At 44.0% G+C, this 23,031-nt stretch overlaps 3 protein-coding genes across 3 annotated transcripts; 2 read left to right on the top strand and 1 right to left on the bottom strand.

Moving 5' to 3' along the window:
- The first annotated feature begins 389 nt into the window (after positions 1 to 389).
- fam149b1 (family with sequence similarity 149 member B1) lies at positions 390 to 12,867 on the top strand. The gene is made up of 16 exons (XM_071520433.1): positions 390 to 631; positions 1,104 to 1,220; positions 2,418 to 2,562; positions 3,486 to 3,631; positions 4,139 to 4,282; positions 5,160 to 5,321; positions 5,759 to 5,937; positions 6,409 to 6,551; positions 7,296 to 7,364; positions 8,010 to 8,122; positions 8,627 to 8,860; positions 9,559 to 9,682; positions 10,111 to 10,236; positions 10,614 to 10,695; positions 10,927 to 11,064; positions 11,617 to 12,867. The coding sequence occupies exons 1-16, from the start codon at positions 585 to 587 to the stop codon at positions 11,697 to 11,699; spliced, it is 2,052 nt and encodes a 683-aa protein (XP_071376534.1). The 5' UTR covers positions 390 to 584; the 3' UTR covers positions 11,700 to 12,867.
- Positions 12,868 to 12,916: 49 nt separating this feature from the next.
- dnajc9 (DnaJ (Hsp40) homolog, subfamily C, member 9) lies at positions 12,917 to 15,698 on the bottom strand. Its single transcript, XM_071520437.1, has 5 exons — positions 15,353 to 15,698; positions 14,860 to 15,000; positions 13,854 to 14,108; positions 13,407 to 13,493; positions 12,917 to 13,312 (listed from the first exon to the last, which is right to left on the bottom strand). Exons 1-5 carry the CDS (start codon positions 15,524 to 15,526, stop codon positions 13,202 to 13,204), a joined length of 768 nt encoding a protein of 255 aa, XP_071376538.1. The 5' UTR covers positions 15,527 to 15,698; the 3' UTR covers positions 12,917 to 13,201.
- A 3,485-nt stretch (positions 15,699 to 19,183) lies between these two features.
- On the top strand, positions 19,184 to 21,916 carry LOC139644886 (axoneme-associated protein mst101(2)-like). The gene has a single exon (XM_071520418.1). The coding sequence runs from the start codon at positions 19,184 to 19,186 to the stop codon at positions 21,914 to 21,916; it is 2,733 nt and encodes a 910-aa protein (XP_071376519.1).
- Positions 21,917 to 23,031: the final 1,115 nt, after the last annotated feature.

The following is a 23,031-nucleotide window of genomic DNA, read 5'->3' as shown; positions in this document are numbered from 1 at the left end:
ACCTTCGTGGCGGGGGAAGCAAGGGAGTTGTAGTCAAAAACCAGTAACGGAAAGGATATTCCACGGTAGTCCAAAATCTATTTCCCAGGAGGCCATGGGAATACGAAGTCGCGTATCCATGACAGCCTTGTTATTGTTGTTGTGGTGCTGTAGCTAATCCTCAAAACTGGCGATAGACATACTCATGTATTCAATAAATTGGATCGATAGACAATTTCTCGAGGTCACACAACAATGTCATCTAGTGCTGTGAGGTTATTTATAGCAGTAATTGTTCGTTGAGCAAATATATCTTTATGTGACCAGGGCGGGTAATATTCTATCTCCTTGGTCCTACTAGCTAGCTAATGTTAGATTTAGCCTCCTAACTGTTAGATTTAGCCTCCTAACATTAGCTGTGATAGTTAGCAACAGCGTTAGCATCGGTAGCTAATACCCAGTCCAGCTCTTTTTACAAATGGTGTTGATCTGCGGGCTGGAGGAAATGTCAGACCTCAGTCTCAACAGTCAGCAGCGAGTCCATGAACCGGAGGCGAGCAGGATGAGAGCGGAGGGCTTGAGCCTATAAAACGGAGAACGGGAGAATGATTTCGCGATACAACAGAAGACCCGTATCGCACAAACTGGAGATGTGAGTACTGTACCTAAGAGGTCAACACTAGTGATCTAACGTTACCAAGCCAGACTGTACACACTGTAAACAACGTTTTACGTGCTGACAGCGAGTGAATGTTGTTACTCTGCTGGGAGAAAGTGAAATGAGTGACGACGCTGTCCGATCAAATGACAGTGTAAAAGGAGAATTATATTGATCCCATTAGAGACAGTCCATCTGTCACACTAAGGTCAGTCGGCGGGTTAGGCGTACACTGGCATACAATATATGATGTTGTTCAGCATTAAATTAGAAGAATGCATCTTCTTGACACTACCACACCACCTTATCTTCTAAAACCACAATAATGCCTTATTTGCACGCTGTAGTTTTATTATTATTGCGAGGCTACCACTGACACTAAGCAAACTGCTGCTGCCCTTTCCTAAATGTGATTGCACACACTGATAATTTTTTTTTCAACATTCTCAATCCTTCTGTTGGGCAGTCGTGGGTTATCCCGGAGCAGCCTTGACCATCACCCGCTCCCAGAGGAAGCAGATGATAACCAGACCCCTCAGCGGTTCCTCCATGACCTCCAGGAAGCTGTGTCCACTCACAACAGGTACCTGGGACCTGGACAGACAGACAGACAGATCTAGGATGGTTAGAAACAGATCAGACAGACAACCAGACCTGGGCCATGTACAGATCGCCTTGATAGACCTGGACTGTGTGCAGACAAACAGTCCAACCAGGGAAAGGGGTTTAGCCTATTCAGCCAAGTTAAACTTTTACACATCTCCTAAATACAGTTGCCGCCTAGACTAATTCATAAAAGTTGAAATTACTCCCAACTAAGGCTACTTAATGGACAGTCATGCTCTGTTTTACCCATTCTTACCTGGGTGTTCTGTAATGTTACACCTTGAAACGCCAGAGGATTCTCAAGGCTCTCAATATGTGAAACCAGATACCTGAAAGCCATGGATTAATTGATATCACATTGCCTCCTTCAGATACTTGGATGTGCAGCTAAAAGAATAAATAATGAGGCAACCTATTAGAATATTCAATTACTTTGACATTTGCTCTTTGCTTTCCACTTGGAAACCTTGCCTGGAGTTGGTTGTCAACAACCAGTGATAAGAGCTCCTTTGCCACATGACAAAATCCCAGTCTAGGTTTCTCAGGGTTCCTAATGGTCATGGGATGACTGGATTATCATGGGATTTTGAGAGGTGTATTCCAGGCAGGGAATGTCAAGGAATTTTATCATTTCTCTGGGGAAATTAGGGAATTTTATAAATAGGTCACCTTACAGGAACATACCAGAATGTATTGTACAACTTGTTTCACACATTATTGCATTAGATGATCTGATGGTTTTCAGCTGTTTTTCTACATTGCATGGCCACTTCTCCACGGCAAGTCCAACTGTAGTGGAAACCAGACTGTTTACCCCTTTAGAACTTTTCTGAGCTGAAAAACAACATTAACAAACCAGGAAGGAATAACATTTTTTTTAGGTCATGGAAGCTCTCCAATTTAGTTACGGAAAATCATGGAAAAGATTTTCACATATGGGCTGCAGTCGAAACCCTGGTTACTTATTTAATATTTTCTCTTGACAGTTGTTATTGAAACATACTGCCAAGGGATGATTTACAGTGGGACGAGAGGGTATTGGCAACAAAAAAATCTGAATTGCATCCTGTATATCCTGTAGAATGTATATCACTTCACCTCCCCAGCACCCCCCTCGGCTAAATTTGAACAAACTGTATGTAAGCCACACCACTTCCCTGTCCTGTTCATTTAGCTCGGACACATCTGCTGCCTCGGGCCAGTCTGACTGTCCCACGGTCATCACAGTAGACTCCAGCCAGTCCTGGTCAGGAATCCACAGCTACACGGGTACCGGGATCTCCACAGAGAGGAGCTCTGTCTTCTCCTGGGGCTACGATGTGAGTCTCCCCCTGAGAAAACAATCGTACTATGATATGATGATATGAACCTGGAATAGGCACATACACACACACACACACACACACACACACAGTACCTTGTTTTTTCTCCCGGCAATCTTCCATCCTCTCTGCCATTCTGTTCTAAAGAAGAAAATACTCTGCTCTTACTGTCATACATATTAGTTGTCAGAGTTTTGGCCCATGATTCTGATATAGTATCATAATTTTATCTGACATTTTGTGCTTCTTTACTAACATTAGTCACCTTTTGCCACACTTGTGGGAAAGCCACAGAATGACTCAACCATTCATTGTATAGAGTGGTAGATGTCTTGTTTGTCTGCTCCCTCTTTTTATAGGTGTATAGGCAAGGCCTGATTCCACTGGGTATTGCTTTGTTATAACGCTATGCTTTCTAGCTTCAGCCGATACCATGCAACTTTTCTATAACTCCATGATTTATTTAGTTCCATGTCCTCAAACTGCCTCTGCACAAAAAAAACTCTCTATTGCATATGCACTCATGGCCCTAACTCATCTCTCTCTTTCTCTCGCTCTCTCACTCTCTCTCTCTCTCTCGCTCTCTCCCTCATTCTCTCTTGCTTGCACTCTCTCCCCCTGTTATAGCACATGCAAATTTATGAACAATCCAGCTTGACCACAAACACATACACACACTCCAGGGAGCCATAGGAGCTCATCATTATGCACGTTGTGGCCTGCTGTGAAATAAACAAAGTGCAGCAATGTGCTGCCAATAATTGATGAACAGCTTGAAAAGCAACAGCTTTCTGTGATAGAGCCTGTGTATGAGCGTAAAGGAATGACTAGCCTTCCCTCCCTATGTTTCTGTCTCTCTCTCTCTCTCTCTCTCTCTCTCTCTTTCTCTCTCACTCCCTCACTGTTTTTCTGTCCCATAGGAGTTTGACAAGGCAGCATCGCGGCAGGTGCAGCAAATGTTTGAGGAGATTGACAGAGAGCTGTACGAGGGAAGGGGTGGGGGAGGGACTCTCCGGGGGCTGCAGGATGAGTGTCAGCAGTGGGCCGCAAGGTTCCCACATCTCCGGTACGTCATCCTCAGTCACCCACCAACCTCCTGACCGGTTACCTTTTACTTTTGAGTTAAACAGGGCAGGAGCGGGATCAAAGCTGAACATGGGGACAAACATCAGAGAAAGCATTAACATTTTTTTTTTCATCCTTGCAAGAAAACACACAATATCAGGGTCTCTCAGGCACTGAAGTCCTGTCCCTAATAGGTACTATTGAGAATCAAAAGCAAAACCTTTGTTTAGAAGTGCAAATTTGCAAACATGTGAAGGCGACTGGCCACTTACTATTGATCTACCCATAAAAAGCCCTAAGGTTTGCTCTCAGAATTGTTAAATGTATAAGAGTAAATGACTTTACTCTCAGTGCAGCTGTGGCCTTCATTTACAAACACAGTGAAGGCTCATAATTACTTTTTAAAAGTTGGTTAAATTGATTTGTGGTTTTAATTAATCACTGTTTGATCAGTGCTGTGTGTGTGCGTGTGTGTGTGTTTGTGTGTGTGTGTGTGTGTGCCTTCCAGGATCCTGGGGACTCAGCTGGTGTGTCCCAGTGATGAAGGCTTCCAGTGGTATGCTACCTCAGGGAAGAACAGCCCTGCTAGCCACCCATCAGCAGGCAAAGACAGCACTGTCAAGGCCCAGGAGAAAGATAAGGGCGGCACAGAGTAAGCAGCACCTCCACTGACTGACTGGGTTTCTGACTGACTGACTGAAAGTGGAAGGACACCTAAGCTCAAAGTTGACATATTAGACAAAATTCCCAGATCCAAGGTGCATTAACCCTTAATCTTCTAAAAAAAAATATAGGACTGCCTAATTGTATATATATACAACTATATCTTGAGAAATCTTGATTTGGTTGTAATAAAAGTCAATTTAAGAAGATCAAATGTAAAATGAATTTTCACGTTTTTGTCACATCCTTCTTAAAATATTCTGATTTGAAAATGTGCCATGTTTAACAGCTATGGCACTTAATTAGTGCATGAAATTTACAATAAATCTTTCTATCCTGACTGACTGGCTGGCTGACTGACTGGCTGGCTGGCTGGCCAGATGACTGCTGTTAGCGCATCAATTATAGATGTGTGCTGGCTGGCTCTGTGGTTTTGTGACCTAGATACTCAGACTTGTCAAACAATCAAGTCAGTTAGCTGAAGTCATTTGTGTGGGTTGGCTGTGATAAATAGTTGCTTGACTGCCACTTGTACTGGTAGGCCAGTAGTGAATGCCATTGTGTGACTACTTCCACTCAAACAGAGTTGACATAATGGAGCTGACACAGAGTAAGAGAATGGCAAGTGGTATTTGTTAGCCAATTTGTCAGTATCACTATGCAGTGTGTTTGCATGCGTTCACGCTTGTGTGTGTGTGTCACAATTTGTGCCAGGATTTTGTCAGAATTTCAGCCAGATCAATTTACATTCATAGAAAGTATACTGGGTGTGTGTGCTTGTTTCTGTGTGCATGTCTTTGTGTGCAATTTTATGTATATGTGTCAAGGTGCTTACCTGTGTGTACCCTTGTCTGTGGGGGTTGAAGGTTGAATGTGCAGGGCAAGAGAGCAGCGTTGGTCAAGTCCTCTGCAGCGGAGGTGGACGGCCCCCCTGGCTCCCCTAGTGGCTCCAGGAGTCATGACAAGCCGAGAGTCATTGAAGTGGAGGGCCTGATGGAGGAGTACCTGGCCTTTGATGGCAGGGACCTGTGAGTTACTGAAGTTCCTCATGCTACAACATTGTTTTTATTCCAGGACTCTGGGCTTTTTTCAACATACAGCTCTTACTTATTTCTAATGGACAATTCGTCTTTTCCTATCTTTTCATGATTATTTGCTGCTTTTGCTGTTTCCATGCCACACTCCTTTATATACTGTACATGGCATGTGTAAAAACGGTACTACTATTGACTATTTAAACTTGTAAAAATCCTCCTTTCCTAACCTGGGACCTAAATCTGTTGATTGGCCACTCCAGCTGCTGTTATTGTACTGTTCAGTTCAGTTAAAATGTATACTGTATACTGTACTGTAACTATATACTGTATCTGTTTTATTCTGTAAAAGAGATATGAAAGATGTTTGTCCATAAATTGTGTGTTTCTTATGTACTTTCTCTGACCCCACTTTGTCCGGTACTCTGCAGGGATGACGAGTGGGAGCAGTGTTCGGAGTCGGGTCGGAGGCGTCACTGCCTGCCCCCTGTCTCGCCGTACCGGTGTCGCCGTCAGGCTGTTCTGGACCTGCTGTTTGATGATGTGTGGCGGCAGCTGGTTGGCTGGATGGAGGAGCTGGTCCAACGCCACTGGGAAGGCTGCACCTCAGGTTGGGCTGAAATTGACAATATTGTATGTATTAGACCTTTGTTTCATAGACAAGTGGTTCTCAAAGTTTCCATAAGAGATTTGTCTTTGATCTGATTTTTCCAGATAATAGCAACATCATTCTGTGGTATATCAAATTAAAAATGGCCACATTCAGCAGATAAGTGCTTGGGTTAAATGCCTCAGACCTCGCCGTGCAAGAACTACTTTCACAGACTAAACACTACTTCATATACACCAGGCAACTACCACCTCAAATTTATATTGCAGAGAGACAGATGATTTTAAAATGTATCACTGAATTCAGAAGCAAAGAATGCCTTTAGAAGCAACAATATTTAGAATGTAATGTGAATGTAGGTCCTATTACAAATACACTGATTTCATTTTGGTTCCTGAAGTTCAGTTAATAAGCTCCATTCTTATTGGAAAATGCACAATAATTGGAAGTGATTCTACCTGTGATTGGCAGATGATGAAAAAAGCTCTGTGAACTTCAGCCCCGCCCAGCAGGATTCACAGGATCCCTTCATGCTGCTGTCAACTCTGCCCACGCTGCTGCCCAAGCTCGGACAGACCAGGGTGCCCCAGCTCACAGCCGGCCTGCAGTCCCAGGTCAGTGGTGTGGAGGCGGGCTGAGGGACGTCAGGGTCATGGGGAGTGGATTTTGGGGCTAGGCTCACTTCACTGTCAGTTCAGTCAATTCATAACTGAGCTATGTTGAGACTGTCAGCAGTTCAGGAGGTAAAAATCAAAACCCACTAACAGGTGTTTTGTAATTGATTTTTGAGGTTTTTTATCCACTAATGTAACAGTTGTGATGAAACATACTTCTTGGATTAATCTGAAATGAACTAACACCACCCCTGTGGGAACAAAGTGAACATCCCATATCTCACTTAAAGTCTTTGTTCGCAAATACTAGTACAGATCAATAAAAGTGATGTGATTGGCTTTTAATCCTGTTTTCCAGCCTATTCTTAGTAGAAGACATGTTTTACTCAAGCTGTACGAAACGTTTTACCCCTAAGAATAGTATATAGTTATTTGCTCATCATCCCTAACTTTTAAGACTTATTTACAAGTCTCTGTTCCACATTCCACACTTGATTGTCAACTGTTTTTCACTCCTGCCTGTAGCTCTTTTCACTCTCTTTCAGTGCTGCCAGTTCATTAACTTGTATCACTTTTTTCTTTCCTTCCCTCTTTACTTTCTGCCCTTTACCTTGCCAGTATTTTCTGTCCTCCTAACTTCTTTCTTTCTCTCTTTCTTTCTTTCTTTCTCTCTTTCTTTCCTTCCTTCCTTCCTCCTATATCCACTATCTTTCTCCTTCGGTCATGCTTTTTTCCCCCTCTAAGAATACAAAGTCAAGGGGCTCAAAGCACAAGTCCAGACGGAAATCCAAAAAGCAGAAAAAGCCATCCACTGTATGTAACTCCCTCACTTAGAGCCAAAATGGTGGCGTACTTTGTGCACATCATCCATGGCGGCTCATTATCTTTATCTCTAGAATAAATGTGCTTGTGCCTGTTGATTAACATGAAAGCATCACCACCGATATCTTTTTAATCAGCTGTTGAGTTTTCTCTAAAAGTTATTTTCAACATGAACTACTTTGTCTTTCTTTTCTCTCACAATGAGAATGTTTGAATGGCTTTGTTTAGCTACTTGTTGCCTTTATCAGGTTTTTTTTGTTGTTTTTCAAGTTGTTTCTGGTTGGTGGTGCAGCATGTATGAGGTCCCCCTGACTTTACTGCATGATGAATAACTGTTTCATTGAGGATATACCGTACATATGGAAATGACAATCAATTAGGCCACCAAAAAAATCACCTAATTTGTCTAACCATGGCTCTTTTTGCCTTTTCTCCTATGCTGTGTCCCCTGCCCCCTCTTGCCTTCCTCTGTCCCTGTTCCCCAACTTTCCCTCCATCACTTCCCCTGTACTTATACCCACTTTCTCTCCATCTCTTGCCACTTTCTCTCCTTCCCTCCCTCAATGCCTTTCCTTGCTCATTCCCACCGTTTCTGCATCTTTTCCTCTCTCCCCCCTCTCTCACTCCATCCCCCAGGCTGGAAGGGTACCGGTAGGAGCAGCAGTGACCCACCACAACCTGAACGACCTCATCGTGATCCACGGCATCCCGCTGCAGCAGAGGAACCTGGGGGTGCTGGATAGAGCCCAGTATGGACACACTTTACACACAACAAACCAAGGAGCATTTGTTGGATAGGACAGCAGAAGACTGTGCCAAAATAGAAAAACAAAAGAACAGTCTCCTGCAAAATCACTTATACATCTAACTCACACTCAGATATTCCTAGTATGTTACTTTAATCTTTGAATGGCTGAGGGAAAATAGCATAGGTGTCATATAGTTGTCATTCACAATTACAACTACACTAAATGTTTAATACAGCATTATGTTGTCTAAATCTGTTCCTGGGATGAAATGGGATGCAGTAACACACTATACAAGAAGGTAATTGTTAATTGTCCACAGCAAATCATGGCACACCAGCAGTAATGTAGCACAAAAAGACAAAGACAAAAAAGGGACATTGCCTCACTCATGCCATGTTTCTCTCCATGGTCAAAATGCCTTGTTTGGCAGAGTCGTCAGCCAGCTGGCAGCAGGTGGAAATGCACCAGGTAACCATTGTGTTTCACTGTTCCCTTCCCATGCAGGGAGCCAGAGGAGAGGATAGAGAGGGTGTCCCACAGGCCGGGCTCCAGCGTGGTCCCCTCCAGCAAACCCCGCCCTCGCCGGGCCCTGGAGCAGAGCTTTTCCTCCCTGTCCCGCCCAGCACAGTCAGCTCGACGCAGAAATCCTCCGCCCCGCACCCTCCTGCCACTGGTTCCCAGCCTGACTCAGTCCAGCGCAGCGGGATCGATGGACGAGGTCATCCGCGGGACACGTCTGTGAGTTTAGCATCAAGGGACCCCCCGCCCCCCCTTCCCATATCCTGCTATTTCTGCCTCATTCTGACTCCTTTCCTACGGTCTCTGAAGTCGTGCTGAGCCAGAAAGAGATTACTTTGAATGCAGCCTGCCTTTCAACTTGTGCCTCGTGGCTCAGCAGAATAGTGGGGGGTGCGAGACGATAGAAGTTTCATGGATGCAACTAACTTAAAGGATGAACTTGTCATGAACCGCGGGTGAAAGAGTAATGGGGTAAAGTGTGCCAGTTAGTTTCTTTCATGAGGAATGTGAATTCTGCTCCAAAATTCAGTGGCTGTGTAAATAACTAATGGTAGACTCATTGAGAGCATGCTTGCCGTGTCTAATGAATGCAAAGTGAGAAAGTCCTTTCAAGAGGCAAATTCAGACAGTCGGGGGAGAGACACTTCAACGATACTTGATTGCATTTGAGAAAAACATGATCTGCAAATCATGTCTGGTCTTAATTGCCAAGTATCTAATTAATCACAGGAAGAAAAAGTTGTATTATTGTAAAAAATGAACTTCAACGTCTGAGTCTTTATACCTTAGCTGTGAATGTTTTCACAACTTCCACAATCAGATTTTCAGGAAGAACTATATGTTATCGCCACAAATGTGCCACGGGACAACACAGAAGCTGTACTTGTGCTCTTTACTGAGGTGTGCGTCTTCCACAGACCCACGGCCAGCGACCGCCTGACCTCCCCATTGTTGCCTCTGAGCAGGAACACACTCCTCCCCCCCATCGGCACTGGAGAACCAGAGTCGTCCCACTCAGGGCAGCAGACCAGACCTGCACAGGTACAGCCCCACTGAAACATAAAGTAAATAACTATATGCAGCACCTGGACAGTACGATGTAGGCTATCCTGTGCAACAGAATGCTTAAGGTGGTGAGGCAGCGAGCAACTAAATTCCACTATTTCATTTTCAGTTTCCAGGTGAATTCAGTTGGCCTCAAAAGTCTACCAGCAGACCCAAAATGCCATATAAATTATAGCGGCGTTAAAAGATTCTACAATAGCATTAATAAAATGTATTGGTAGGTTTTTAGTCCACTCGAATGCGTGGAACCAGCTGTAACCAATTGTAGGAAATCGATATGCTAACAAGAATGGTGGAGACACAGAACCTCTGTCCTTCATTAACACTGTCACACAGAAAGTCGGGTTACATTTGTGAAAGGCCTGAGGTAATGTGTGTGTGGGTCCATCTTCCCATCTGTCCAGCGTCAGAGAGGCTCGTCCAGCCGAGCCCACAGCGCTGTGACCGATGAAGCTGGCAGTTCCTTCCCAAGGGATCGTCACCACCTGTTGGATGTCTTCTCTCGCCCCAACACCACTCACACATACAGGGTAGGACGCTCTTTATCGTGATAGAATACTATAAATGCATAAGCCATATGATCGCAGGAGGAAAGGCAAAAGCAATGTTTCTATGGAGAGAAAGCCTGAGTTAAATGAGTTTGGAGGAGGCATACTTTTAACAGATGCAAGATTTTGACCTGATTTAACAAAACGTAGTCTATCCCACACAAATCTAGAAGATCCCACATCATAGTTTTTCTGAGTGGCTTTTTCTGCCCATCAGGTTTGTTACTTAATTAATAGAGCTTTTATGATTCCAATTAGTTGCTCTAATTTATGTATTGTTTGATCAATGATGGCAGTTTTTTTTTTTTACTGGTTGGAGTGTCAGAGGCGCCAAGTTTGAGCTCTGGCTTTGTTTTCAGTCGGACACCCCGTACCGTCGCTCCTTCACAGTGTTGGACAACAGCGGCCAGGGGCGGCCAGGCCGGGCGTCTGTGGGCACAGGTCAGCAGCTCTGCTCAGGCATGTTTCATCTTCATACAGTATCATACAATCACAATTTGGAAAAAAAAATAAACAAAAGATGCTTGAAGAGGGATGACACATACTGGAAATCCCCGCTTTTCATCTCCCCTTTCTGTGTTGCATTATTGTTCGCCTGCGCTTTACACAAGACAGATTTCGATATACATCAGTAAATAAATTATGCATTCATTTATTCATTGATTCCATCAGACTCTCTTGGCATTGGTGTGACCGGCATCAGTCTTGGCATCAGCAGCTCTTCTTTCTTGGACTCGTTTTCCCACCATCCCTTGGGCCACTCGCCCATCGAGGACGAAGAGGAACCAGACCCGCAAGCCCCTCTCCCAGGTCGGTGGAATAAATTGGTTGATAAAACATTTCCAGACCTGCTTCTTGGATAAACTGTTCATGCGAGAGGGACTTGAGCTGCAGCTGCTGCTTTCCAGTGAGCTATTGATGTTATTCGCAGAGATTTTACCTACTGGTGCTGTGACTTTTCCAACTTCTAACTTGAAGGGAAGAATGCTTATGTTGTTGTTTTTTGGAACTTTATTTTTACTATTTTTCACATTTTAGAATAATAGTAAAAACATCAAAACTATGAAATAACACAAATGTAATTATGCAGTGACCAAAACGGTGTTAAAACAAATCAAAACTATCTTATATTTTAAATTCTTTAAAGTAACCTCCCTTGATGGAAAGGCAAAGGCTTTGGAAAATAATTCATACATAGGCATCAACTTCACTATTTATATTTGTCTAAAAAACAAATTTCAAGCATTTAAGCCTTAGATCAAAATGGCTTTAAGATAATTGTGTCCAAACTTTTGACTGGTAGTGTAGTTCAGCATATCCATTAACTTAAGACATGTCCTTGTCCCTCCTCTTTCCCCCCAGCTCTTTTGGTGCCTGTGTCAGTCCCACCGCGGTCTTACACCCGAGGGGGCGTCTCATCGAGAGCCGGCAGACCTGGCCTGTAGTCCCGTCCCGCCTCTGCACCCTTCAGCCATTCTCGCCTCATCTTACCGCAGCACAATGCAGCGCAACACTCTGCACAACATGCCCACGAACAGTTTTGTTTTACAGCAGTAACAGTAACTTTTTTTTGTATTATACTATTTTATTTACCAATGTTTTTTTTTGTTTGTTTTCTAGAGGCCTATTTTTGTATGTCTGAAATTCAGCTTATGCGGCTGCCAAAGACAGTAAACTGTCTACAGTAACTCCCCATCATCATGTATGTGCTGTATGCGTGTACATATGTATTACGTACTGTATGTATGATTTGGATGTGTGTATATATCTTTATATGTGAATGTACTGTATTGTCCTCTGTGGTTTGTCTTCATACTGGTAAATGACTATGCAGGGAATGGCACATCCACCCAGACAGGGATAGAAAGAAAAAAAGCACTTTTTACTCTCTGACAATACTACGTCAGGCTGTACTGTATCTTTTATAAGGACATGATTTTTAATGGCCCTGTGGAAAAAAACCAAACACAGACTCAGAGCCTCTCATCGCATACCGTTGCACGCGGGAACAAGAACATGATGAGATGCCATCTAAGTGGAAAGTTTCTGGTTGCCTTTCCCACCCACTCTCCCATCCTTCACAATTAGGGCTCAGTTTAAGCCATAGGAGGCATAAGAGGGAATATTGTTGCTGTATTAGCAGTGACAGACTGACAGAACATCTCACCACAGTACAAACCATGTGCTGCATTTACTAGAGCGCCTCATTAGTCTGACTGTAGAAATACAAGAGACAGATTGTTATAAGGAACTGACTGTTTTATGTGTTGTATGTAGATAACCGAGGGAATTCAGCTTTGCTCTGTACAAAGTATTTGCTGTATGTACTGTTGCACATTTTAAACTATTCCCTTTTGTGCAACGTAAACTTGGGATGGCTTTGGTCTCTGTATGAAATCTACAATGTTCTCATTTCAACAGCAAATTCTATACTCATATTTTGTGGAACACAAGCAACATTAGGCTACTTGCACAAAAGGTGGTTTTCCCTTCATTCATGGTTACAGTAATACATTGGACAGCCATGCTACAAATGTGACAAAGCTTGAAATGCAAAGTTGTTCTTCAATGCATTTCCTTTGAGGTTTAACGCTGTATTTTATACAAATGAATAAAGAGATGTGTATAAGTTATATGTATATAAATATGAATTTATTCATGTTTTCTGAAGATTTGGACTATAGATGACAACATAAGAAGCATAAAAGATACATTTACATTTTGATGAACATGAGAAACAAAAGATATTACATAATACATTGGATAGCAGGTAAAGGCCAGTTTTATGTGTAAGCATACAGAAAGGAATAATTAGGCTATTGCTCATCCATGTACTTGGAACACTTATTGATCGGAAAAGGTCTTTTTGAACCAAGAAAAGGCATCTGCCATCTATACACATGTATCTGCTTTACACAGAGCTCATACTACTGTAAAACCACAATTCTCACTTTTTTCCTCTTTGTCCTTTCTGGGATTTTCCAGTTTTTTTGGAGTATTTTGCTTCCAGGTCAGACAGGAAACTGTTAAAGCCTTGCTCTCTGGACCTCTGTCTTTGCTGGTAAAGGAGAAAAATATTAAGTATTTTATGAAAAAACATATATACATTTTTTTAGGTTAGCATCAAATAGAGATGTGTGTGTTTATGTTACCTGAAGCATCATAACAAGACTGTCATCCTGGTCATCGAGCCCCATCTCTTTCTGCATTTCTTCAGCTTCTCGTCTCTCTTTATTAGCCTGGAAGGTGTAACACAACCACATTACTGGGACTGGATTAAGTGGCATAATACTTTAGGAGTACAGCCTATCCCTGCATGTGTGTATGTAGTGTGTGTGTGTGTGTTAACAGTATATTCATGTAACTGTGGGCATGTCTGGTATGTCCTCATCTGAACATGTTTGCAGAAGTGTCATTTTATATTTACATTTTAGGCATTTAGCTCCAAGCCAGAGCAACATACAGTGAGAGCAACAGTACAATAATCTTAATTTCCTAGATTAGAAATTACAAGTAACTAATAGTAAGGAGTGCAAAGGTCAGAGCTGAGAGATAGAAAGGATTTATGGGTCTGCCAACACCAGACACACATTCCTCACCCTCTTCCTACGGGCCTTCTTCTTCCTCTCGCTCTCCTGTGTGAAGGCCGGGAAGGAGGTGACCTCTCCGTTCTTGATGGCACTGCGGATGATGTCGCAGAGCCGGGGTTCGTCTTCCTGGGAGCAGCACAGGGCCGAGGCTGTGATGGCATCCATGTCTCCCTGGTGCTGCGTGTACAGCTGGATCACATCCTGCCGCTCCTCGTCGGAGCCCTTGTACTTCCCCTCAAACTCCAGTATGTCCTGCACCGTGATCTAACAGACGGACAGGAGAGCCAGAGCAGGTGGTCGTCAAGACAACACATGAATCAAGACAATGGTTCAACTACATTTGGACTGAGAGAATAGAGGTGTGTGACAGATGATATGAAGTATTTTGTCGAGGCTATACATTGATGGTAATGTGCAATTTTATAATTCTGTGAGAAATGCTGTAGAGTAATATAATAAAATCCTGTGTGTGCATTCATCCACCAGTTTTCCTGGGTATTTACTACATGGTTTCCAAATGTAAGCCTTTTTAAGACCTCTTTAAAGTTACCTGGAATTGAATTTAAGAAACAACAAAATAAACAAATCTGTCAAAACCAGACAGTTTCTGATTGAATATTTAATTAACATTTAATGAAAGTTCTCAAACTATAAACAGGCAGGATAAGAAAAAGGAGTCCAACTGTGTTTAGTAAAGCTGATAGGATGCATATTGTACTAACCCTGTTGTGTATTAATCTAAGAGTGGAGAGTGGACATGCAGCACAAACAAATCTGTCACTACACTAACACTACTAACAACTGGATTTAAGACATTTTAATACATTTTAGGGCCTCAAATACAGATAGGCTAATTTATTTTAAGATTTTCACAGACTTTTTAGGACCTGTGGATACCCTGTACTGGTTTGATCGTGGCTTGAATAAAACCAGCAAATCTGAATCTGGCTCATTAATGAGTCTATGATACTGAGTCTTAATATAAAAAAAACAAAACCCTGCTGTGGTCCAGTACCTTAGGGAAGAGCAGCCTCCAGTAGTCTTCCCAGCACCGGTCTTGGCTCAGCATGTCAGACTCCTCGTCCACCACACCCTGTTCATCATACACAGCCCTCTGCTCCGCATCGCTCAGCACTGCATACAACTTCCCCAACACCTGAGGGGAAATCCATCAGTCAGACCCACAGTTTTATACACGACTGCAGCCCTTTCTAAAAAGAATGGTAATCCTGTAATTCATTCATTCATTCCACAAATACAAACTCAATATTTACTATCATAGACACATAATGATTAATTCTATGGGTGTGGGTGGGTGGTGTGTGTGTGTGTGTGTGTGTGTGTGTGTGTGTGTGTGTGTGTGTGTGTGTGTGTGTAGGGGGGTATCGATTACTCATTATTAGGGCTACTTGTAACCTTTCCTGTAATTTTAGAGTAACGGAGACTTTAGCATAGCATAGCATAGCTTATGTAGCAAAGCCATGTTTGACTAAGAGCTAACGGCTAACCTGAAATTTCTCCGTGGCCAGCGGGTCTTCGGGAGCCCGGTCTGGATGGACCTTCAGCGACACTTTGTAGTAGCTCCGCCGGATCTCTGCGGCCGTGGCCTCCTTGGCGACGCCGAACACCTCGTACAGGTTTGAGGTCTTGAACAGCTCTTGACACCGGTCTAGCAAACCCATCCTGACAGCTTTCCGTTCCGGTACCAACTGGCTGGACACGTTTGAAAAGTAATACTTCCAACCGTCCAAACGATTTCTCAGAACTGAATTTGAAGTCAATGGTACATGGGTTAAATTAAGCACGATCAGAGAAGAGTTGCCTTTTCTGCTTTCCTTTGTTTACAACGTTAATTTGGCGCGCTGGCTTGTGACGTGTTCCTGCGTACGGCGACGTGCTTACGTAACATGCACACGCTTTGTAATTGGTTGCGTTCTTCCTCCCCCCAAAAAACTAACTGGAGTATATGGTTTACACCGAAGATCGTCTATTAAGAAGATGAGTCACTCGATAGTTAAAAAAATTGGCCCATCCGGAATAAGACAGTTCACGGGAGCTCTGTCAAAAACAGTAGTTCCCAGCTAAAAAAAAAAAGACACTCTGTCTGACTGCAAAAATAAAAAATTAAAAGATTAAAACCATTGCCTCATATATATATATATATATATATACTATTGTCCTGCACTGTGCATTGTTCCCTGATGAAGGCCAGACTAGGCCACAGCACATTGGTGCAATGTTGTTAATCTGTCTTTATCATGTGAAATGAAGGCATTTTAGTTTTCGTAATAAGACAGAGTGCCTTGGACATTTTTGTTTGCTGAACTCCTGTTTTTGACTGTATCTTAAAGTATATTTACAAAGATTTTCCATGCATTGTCTCACTTAGACTCAGCTATTACCTACATCCAGAGAGCACCTGTCCGTTCCACATAAAGACCTGGATATGCTTCCTCAGAACTGCTTCTGAGAACCTCCCAAAACGAACTTCCAGAAGCCCAGAACCTTCATGAAATTGATCTAAAGCAATCTGTAACGCTATGCATCACGTTATGTTCTCTGTTGCACCAGTGACTGATCTCACCTGTGCTCACAGCTACTGCTTGTAAACTCACCACTGACACACACACACACACTCTTCCCTCTGTATCTCTGCTCCTGTGGCTCCACTCACGTAAACCCAGTGTTTCTCCTGTATATTCTACTGTGGCCAGCCGCCACTGTAGATAGCGGCTGGCCATGTGTCTATGATCATGTCATGATCATGACATGCCATGCTAAATATATTTTCAAAATAATTGTATTTTTGGCCGAAATGCCATCCACTTGGCTATGCTGCTGTGCATTGAGGACTGTAGAACCAGTGTTCTCGGCGCTGCTGCTGAAAATGCGCCAGATTTTTTTTGTTTGTTTAAATCAAATGTATTTCTGCCTAAAGAACAGTCACGATGTACAGATGTGTGCGTTAACATCATTTTTATGCAAGACTAATTTCTATAGCTACAAGTGGAGTAAATAGGTATTATACTGCCACCATATCGTACAGTAATGTAGGAATAGGAATAACGCACATCAGATCATAAATCAGACCTACTGTGTGATCAATCAGGCCATTATGGCTCACAATATGTAGCGTTGCCGTGCGTAATGGCTGTGCGTAAAAATACAGTGGCTGCTTTGGCTTTTTGGGCAATTATTACAATTACTGAATTATTCTAGAAAAGGTATAGCTGCATTTAGCATGGAAATGCCACCACACATTGTTATTTGTCACTTTGGTCATGACTGTACTCTAGGCAGAAATACATTTGATAAAAATAAAAAAAAGAATCTGGCGCATTTTCAGAAACACTGGATCTACAGTCCTCAATGCACAGCAACATAGCCTACCAAGTGAGACTATTTCGGCCAAAAAATAAAATTATTTTGAACATATTTTTAGCATGTCATGTCATGATCTTACCGTGGCGGCCGGCCACAGCAGAATATATACAGTAGCCTATTAAGGGAAATTACTGGGTTTACGTGACAAGCTCAACAAAGCCAAAAAACAAGCTGTAAAAGCCTACGGAGTGGAGCCGCAGGGGGAGGTACAGAGGGAAGAAAGGTGTGTGTGTGTGTGTGTGTGTGTGTGTGTGTGTGTCTGTCTGTCTGTCTGTCTCTCTCTGTGTGTGTGTGTGTGTGTGTGTGTGCATGCGCACGTTGAGTTTACAAGCACTTCTGTGTGATCAACAATATATAGGTGCCGTGCGTAATGGCTGTGCGTAAAAATACAGTGGCTGCTTTGGCTTTTTCACTCCGCTTTGGAGTTCACAAGCAGCAGCTGTGAGCGCCGGTGAGATCAGTCTCTGGTGTGACAGAGAGCATAACGTGACGCGCAGCCTTACAGATCGCTTTAGATCGATTTCTATATACTGACCAACTTTTGATTTTGTGGCTCGTGCAGATATTGTGGCAGAGCGCCACAAATAAACAACTTATAAACTTATGACATGGGAAACACGCCTGCAGTCATTTCTTTGAACAGACAACAGGAAACACAGGCTTTCGACGGTTACGGCTCAAACCTCACTTAGCATTTGTCTTCTTGGCTAGCCAAACATCTTGCATTAGTAGGCCTATGCTTAGCTACATTAACAAGCATTGAGTAGCCTAACCTAAATTAAACAACCGAACCCTAAATCCATATTTCACAAATCTATTCTTTATATTAACGAGAAATTGTATTTGTCCATACCTATTTTGATATGTCACCATCAAAAACAAGATACGAGAACTGCTAGTAATCCACAGGCGATCTTAACAGGCAGCCTCACTAAAACGCAATCTAGTCTACACAGTTTTATAAAAACAAATGTAAACTGAATAGTCCAATATAGCTACAGTTTACATTTGCTATAATTTCCTGTTAAAACTAGAACATTTACTAAACAATTTAAGACCACATTTACCGAAAAGTGGCTGCCCTGCGGTTAACGTTAACTAAATGTGAATGTAAGCGCAATTAAATAGCTGGCCTGACTACGAAATTACACAATTGTATCTCAGCATAATCACACATACACAGTCTGCATTAGCTATTTCCCATCAAGTCCTATAACATTTGCTAAACAATCTCACACCACACTCACTGAAAACTTGCTGCCATGTGGACTGCTCCTCTCTGCTGCGTATGGTCACTCAGCCGCTCTCCGCACATAAATATGAAATTGAGCGCAATCTCCCTCAGTTTGCACCGATAATCTGGCCCGCAAATATCCTCGCGACTGTGGAGCCATCAACTCCGGCATTCAGGCTCACTCAGCGCAAAGGCGCAGAACAAGTCCTTGCGGATCTGTCTACTGTGGGTGGCTCTGTTTCAGTGTCAGCTGCTGTTTTCTGACGTGACAGACGCTGCAGACAGCGGGCTGAGCGGGGGTTTATGGGCATGATGAGACAACAGTGATAATTTCATTGTAAAATGTATTCGTAGCTATTTATAAAAGCAAAAAAATATTATTTTCACATACTCTCATGTTTTAGCAAGGATTTTTTAAACAATACAACCAGAACACATTGGCATCTTTGGAATTTTCAACCACAACCAATTTTCTCAACCACTGGCGTGACGCCACAATGCCTGCTTTGACGTCACATTCTTTAAGACGCAATTGGAACTCCTGTATAAAAGGCCATACGCAGCAGAGACAGATCTTTTCGTGCAAAGACTGACCAAGAGACAGAGAACAGAGAAAGGAGCCAGACAGTTATTAGCAGATCTCTTCATAGGGAGGAGTGACCAATAGGAGGAGCCAATAGGAGGAGCCCATAGGCAGGCTTGGGAACCCTACAGCCTAACCATGGAGTTCGAGGCCTGCAAGGCCAAAAAGGGAGCCCTCTGCCAAGACATTGAGGAGCAGCCTCACAAGTTTAAGGCTTGTGAGGCTGGGAATGATATCCTCAAAAAAGCGGAGGAGCTCCACAGCCCCTACAGGCTGGCAAACATGATGAAGGTCATCCTCCAAGAAAAAGAGGAGCAGAAGATCAAGTTTGAGGCCTGCGAGGCAGAGAACGGTGACCTCCGTCAAGAACTGGAGGATCAGGCCATCAAGCTTGAGGCTTGCGTGGTCATGCTGAAGACCCTCCGTAAGGAAAACAAGGAGCAGGCAATCAAGCTTGAGGCCTGTGAGTTGGACAATAAAGGCCTTCGCCAGGAAATGGAGCACAGCCAGAGAAACATGGCCCTCTCCACAAATGACATGGCTGCTAAGCTTAAGGCAGAGCAGAATGAGAAGGACGTTCTCCACCAAAAAATGGAGCAACTCAGACTTCAGCACGAACAGATGGCCGTCGCCCTTCGTAAGGAAAAGGAGGAGCAAGTCATCAAGCTTCAGGCCTGCAAGGTCACGATGAAGACCCTCCGTGAGGAAAATGAGGAGCAGGCCATCAAGCTTGAGGCCTGTGAGGTCACGAAGGAGAGCTTTCGTAAGGAAGAGCAGGCCCTCCGTGAAGAACTGGAGGAGCAGGCCATCAAGCTTGAGGCTTGTGAGGTAATGAAGGAGGCCCTTCATAAGGAAAAGGAGGAGCAGGCCATCACGCTTGAGGCCTGCGAAGTCATGATGAAGACCATCCGTAAGGAAAACGAGGAGCAGGCCATCAAGCTTGAGGCCTGTGAGGTCAAGAAGGACAGCTTTCGTAAGGAAGAGCAGGCCCTCCGTCAAGAACTGGAGGAGCAGGCCATCAAGCTTGAGGCTTGTGAGGTAATGAAGGAGGCCCTTCATAAGGAAAAGGAGGAGCAGGCCATCAAGCTTGAGGCCTGCGAAGTCATGATGAAGACCATCCGTAAGGAAAACGGGGAGCAGGCCATCAAGCTTGAGGCCTTCGAGATCACAAAGAAGACCTTCCGTAAGGAAAAGGAGGAGCAGGCCATCAAGCTTAAGGCCCTCCATAAGGAAAAGGAGGTGCAGGTCATCAAGCTGAAGGTCATCTGTAAGGAAAAGGAGGAGCAGATCCTCAAGCTTAAGGCCCTCCGTAAGGAAAAGGAGGAGCAGGTCATCAAGCTTGAGGCCTGCGAGGTCGTGAAGAAGACCCTCTGTAAGGAAAAGGAGGAGCAGGCCATCAAGCTTGAGGCCTGCGAGGCCGTGAAGGAGACCCTACGTAAGGAGAAGGAGGAGCAGGCCATCAAGCTTGAGGCCTGCGAGGTTGTGAAGAAGACCCTCCGTAAGGAAAAGAAGGAGCAGGCCATCCAGCTTAAGGCCTGCGAGGTCGTGAAGAAGACCCTCTGTAAGGAAAACGAGGAGCAGGCCATCCAGCTTGAGGCCTGCGCGGTCGTGAAGAGGACCCTCCGTAAGGAAAAGAAGGAGCAGACCATCAAGCTTGAGGCCTGCGAGGTCATGATGAAGACCCTCCGTAAGGAAAAGGAGGAGCAGGCCAGCAAGCTTGAGGCCTGCGAGGTCATGATGAAGACCCTCCGTAAGGAAAAGGAGGAGCAGGCCAGCAAGCTTGAGGCCTGCGAGGTCATGATGAAGACCCTCCGTAAGGAAAAGGAGGAGCAGGTCAGCAAGCTTGAGGCCTGCGAGGTCATGATGAAGACCCTCCGTAAGGAAAAGGAGGAGCAGGCCAGCAAGCTTGAGGCCTGCGAGGTCATGATGAAGACCCTCCATAAGGAAAAGGAGGAGCAGGTCAGCAAGCTTGAGGCCTGCGAGGTCATGATGAAGACCCTCCGTAAGGAAAACGAGGAGCAGGCAATCAAGCTTGAGGCCTGTGAGTTGGACAATAAAGGCCTTCGCCAGGAAATGGAGCACAGCCAGAGAAACATGGCCCTCTCCACAAATGACATGGCTGCTAAGCTTAAGGCAGAGCAGAATGAGAAGGACGTTCTCCACCAAAAAATGGAGCAACTCAGACTTCAGCACGAACAGATGGCCGTCACTACATGCCAGCAGGCCACTGATCTTAAGGCTGAGAAGAAGGAGAAGGAGGTCCTCCACCAAGAAATGGATAGGCTTAAAGAAAAGCTCCACAGCCACCATGAGCAGGCCATGAAGCACATGGCCTGTGAGATGGAGGAGGCACACAGGAAGCAAATTGAGGAGCTGAAAAGGGTCCAGAATGAGGAGGCCTTGAGCAACATAGAGACCATGAAGCTCAGTTGCTCCGAACTGCTGAAGACACTGGACCAAAAAACAGAGGAGCTGAAAAGGCTCTGCGCAGAGAAGGCCTTGAACAGAGAGCTTACCATCAAGCTCAAGGAAGAGAAGGAGGAGAAGGAAGGCCTCGTCCAAGAAATGGCGACTCTGAAGCTGCTCCAGAAGGAGAAAGACGTACGTATCCAGGAGCTTTCAATCAAGCTCAAGACAGAGGAGGATGAGAAGGAGGTTCTCAACAAAAAAATGGAGGAGCAGGCCATGGAGCTCATGGAGGCCATGGAGCTCAAGGTCTGTGACATGGAGCAAGAGGCCCCTAGGAAGCCTTCCAGGTTCAGAAGATTTGTGAAGCTCCTGACCCCAAAACGGAAGAAGGGGAAGAAAAAGGAGAAACAGGAGAATATGGAGTCCCCCCACAACAAGGACTCCAACTCCGACTTTTCCTAAATTAGCTCTAGCCAAGAGCCTGAGCACATTTACACCTGTGCTCTCGTTTACAACCCACCATCCTCCCCCCCCCCCCACACACCCCAACACCCATTTTAAACCCATAATCCCCATGCATATCCCCAAATAAATAAAATATAAAATATAATAATGCGCTGCCTGTATCGTTTTATTTCTGTAGAGAAAGAAAGAAGTGCCACTGCAGTCAACATTGTATGCAGAGGATTTAAGACAGCTGGACAGAGAGAGTGTTGTAGAAAAAATATACGCAAGCTGTATCGGATCTATAGTTGTTTTTATGGTTTTAACATATGAATTGTTTTTGTGGTTCTGCAATGTAAATGCTGTTGTCAAACTCAAACATGGAAGTGGAGCTGCTACGCTACTCTACATTTACCTCATCCTCTGCACAATTAGCCGGAGTGTCTCTGGGCCCTGCAGTTTATGAAAAGTCACAGTTGTATTCAGCAATGATGCCCGGTCACAGTTACAGACTGGAGCCAGAACTAAGGAGGTTGGTAATGCCTTTATCTCAATGAAGTCAGTCGCCTCACTCCACTACGGAAAACTCTGTCCGTCTGTCTGTCTGTCTGCATTCATTTTGCTCCTTAATGGGTTGGCCAATCAATCTGAAACTGTACATGGGCACTGAGCATTGGCATAGGCAGGGACTGACCTAATACATCCATGGTTGCCTTACATTCATGACAGTCGACATTGGTGTCAAAGCTTTGCGAGGACTGGATGTCTGATCTTATTTGGCTTGTTGACGTGACCTACAGGTTCCTATGCGATAAATAAAATATCTACAAGTCAGCCAAAGAACCAGTTTCTCGTTAATGAAGATATTAAATGTAACAGGTCTCTGCCAAGGCTAGTCCGAGCCACACTGCATCCTAACATTTGAGCGTAATAGTCCTACCTGGGTCCCATCCATGCAGACCCTCTCAAAACCCAAACCCCAAATACTCACCATCTTTTGACCTCCCTGGAATCAAGATCACAACTAATATTGTAATGAATTGTAGTATTGTACCTATTCCACTAAGGCCTAATCTCTTACAATGACAGTCATATTATAGTTATCTGAAAATAATTCAGTTGAATCTAATTCC

The sequence above is a fragment of the Centroberyx affinis genome, unplaced genomic scaffold (assembly GCF_046629955.1).
Source record: "Centroberyx affinis isolate AG114_WGS23_722 - 3 ecotype Tasmania unplaced genomic scaffold, CSIRO-AGI_Caff_v1 ptg000801l_1, whole genome shotgun sequence".
NCBI classification, from domain to species: Eukaryota; Metazoa; Chordata; class Actinopteri; order Beryciformes; family Berycidae; genus Centroberyx; species Centroberyx affinis.
The sequence above is the reverse complement of the archived record's forward strand: the minus strand, read 5'-3'. Positions and strand labels throughout refer to the sequence as shown.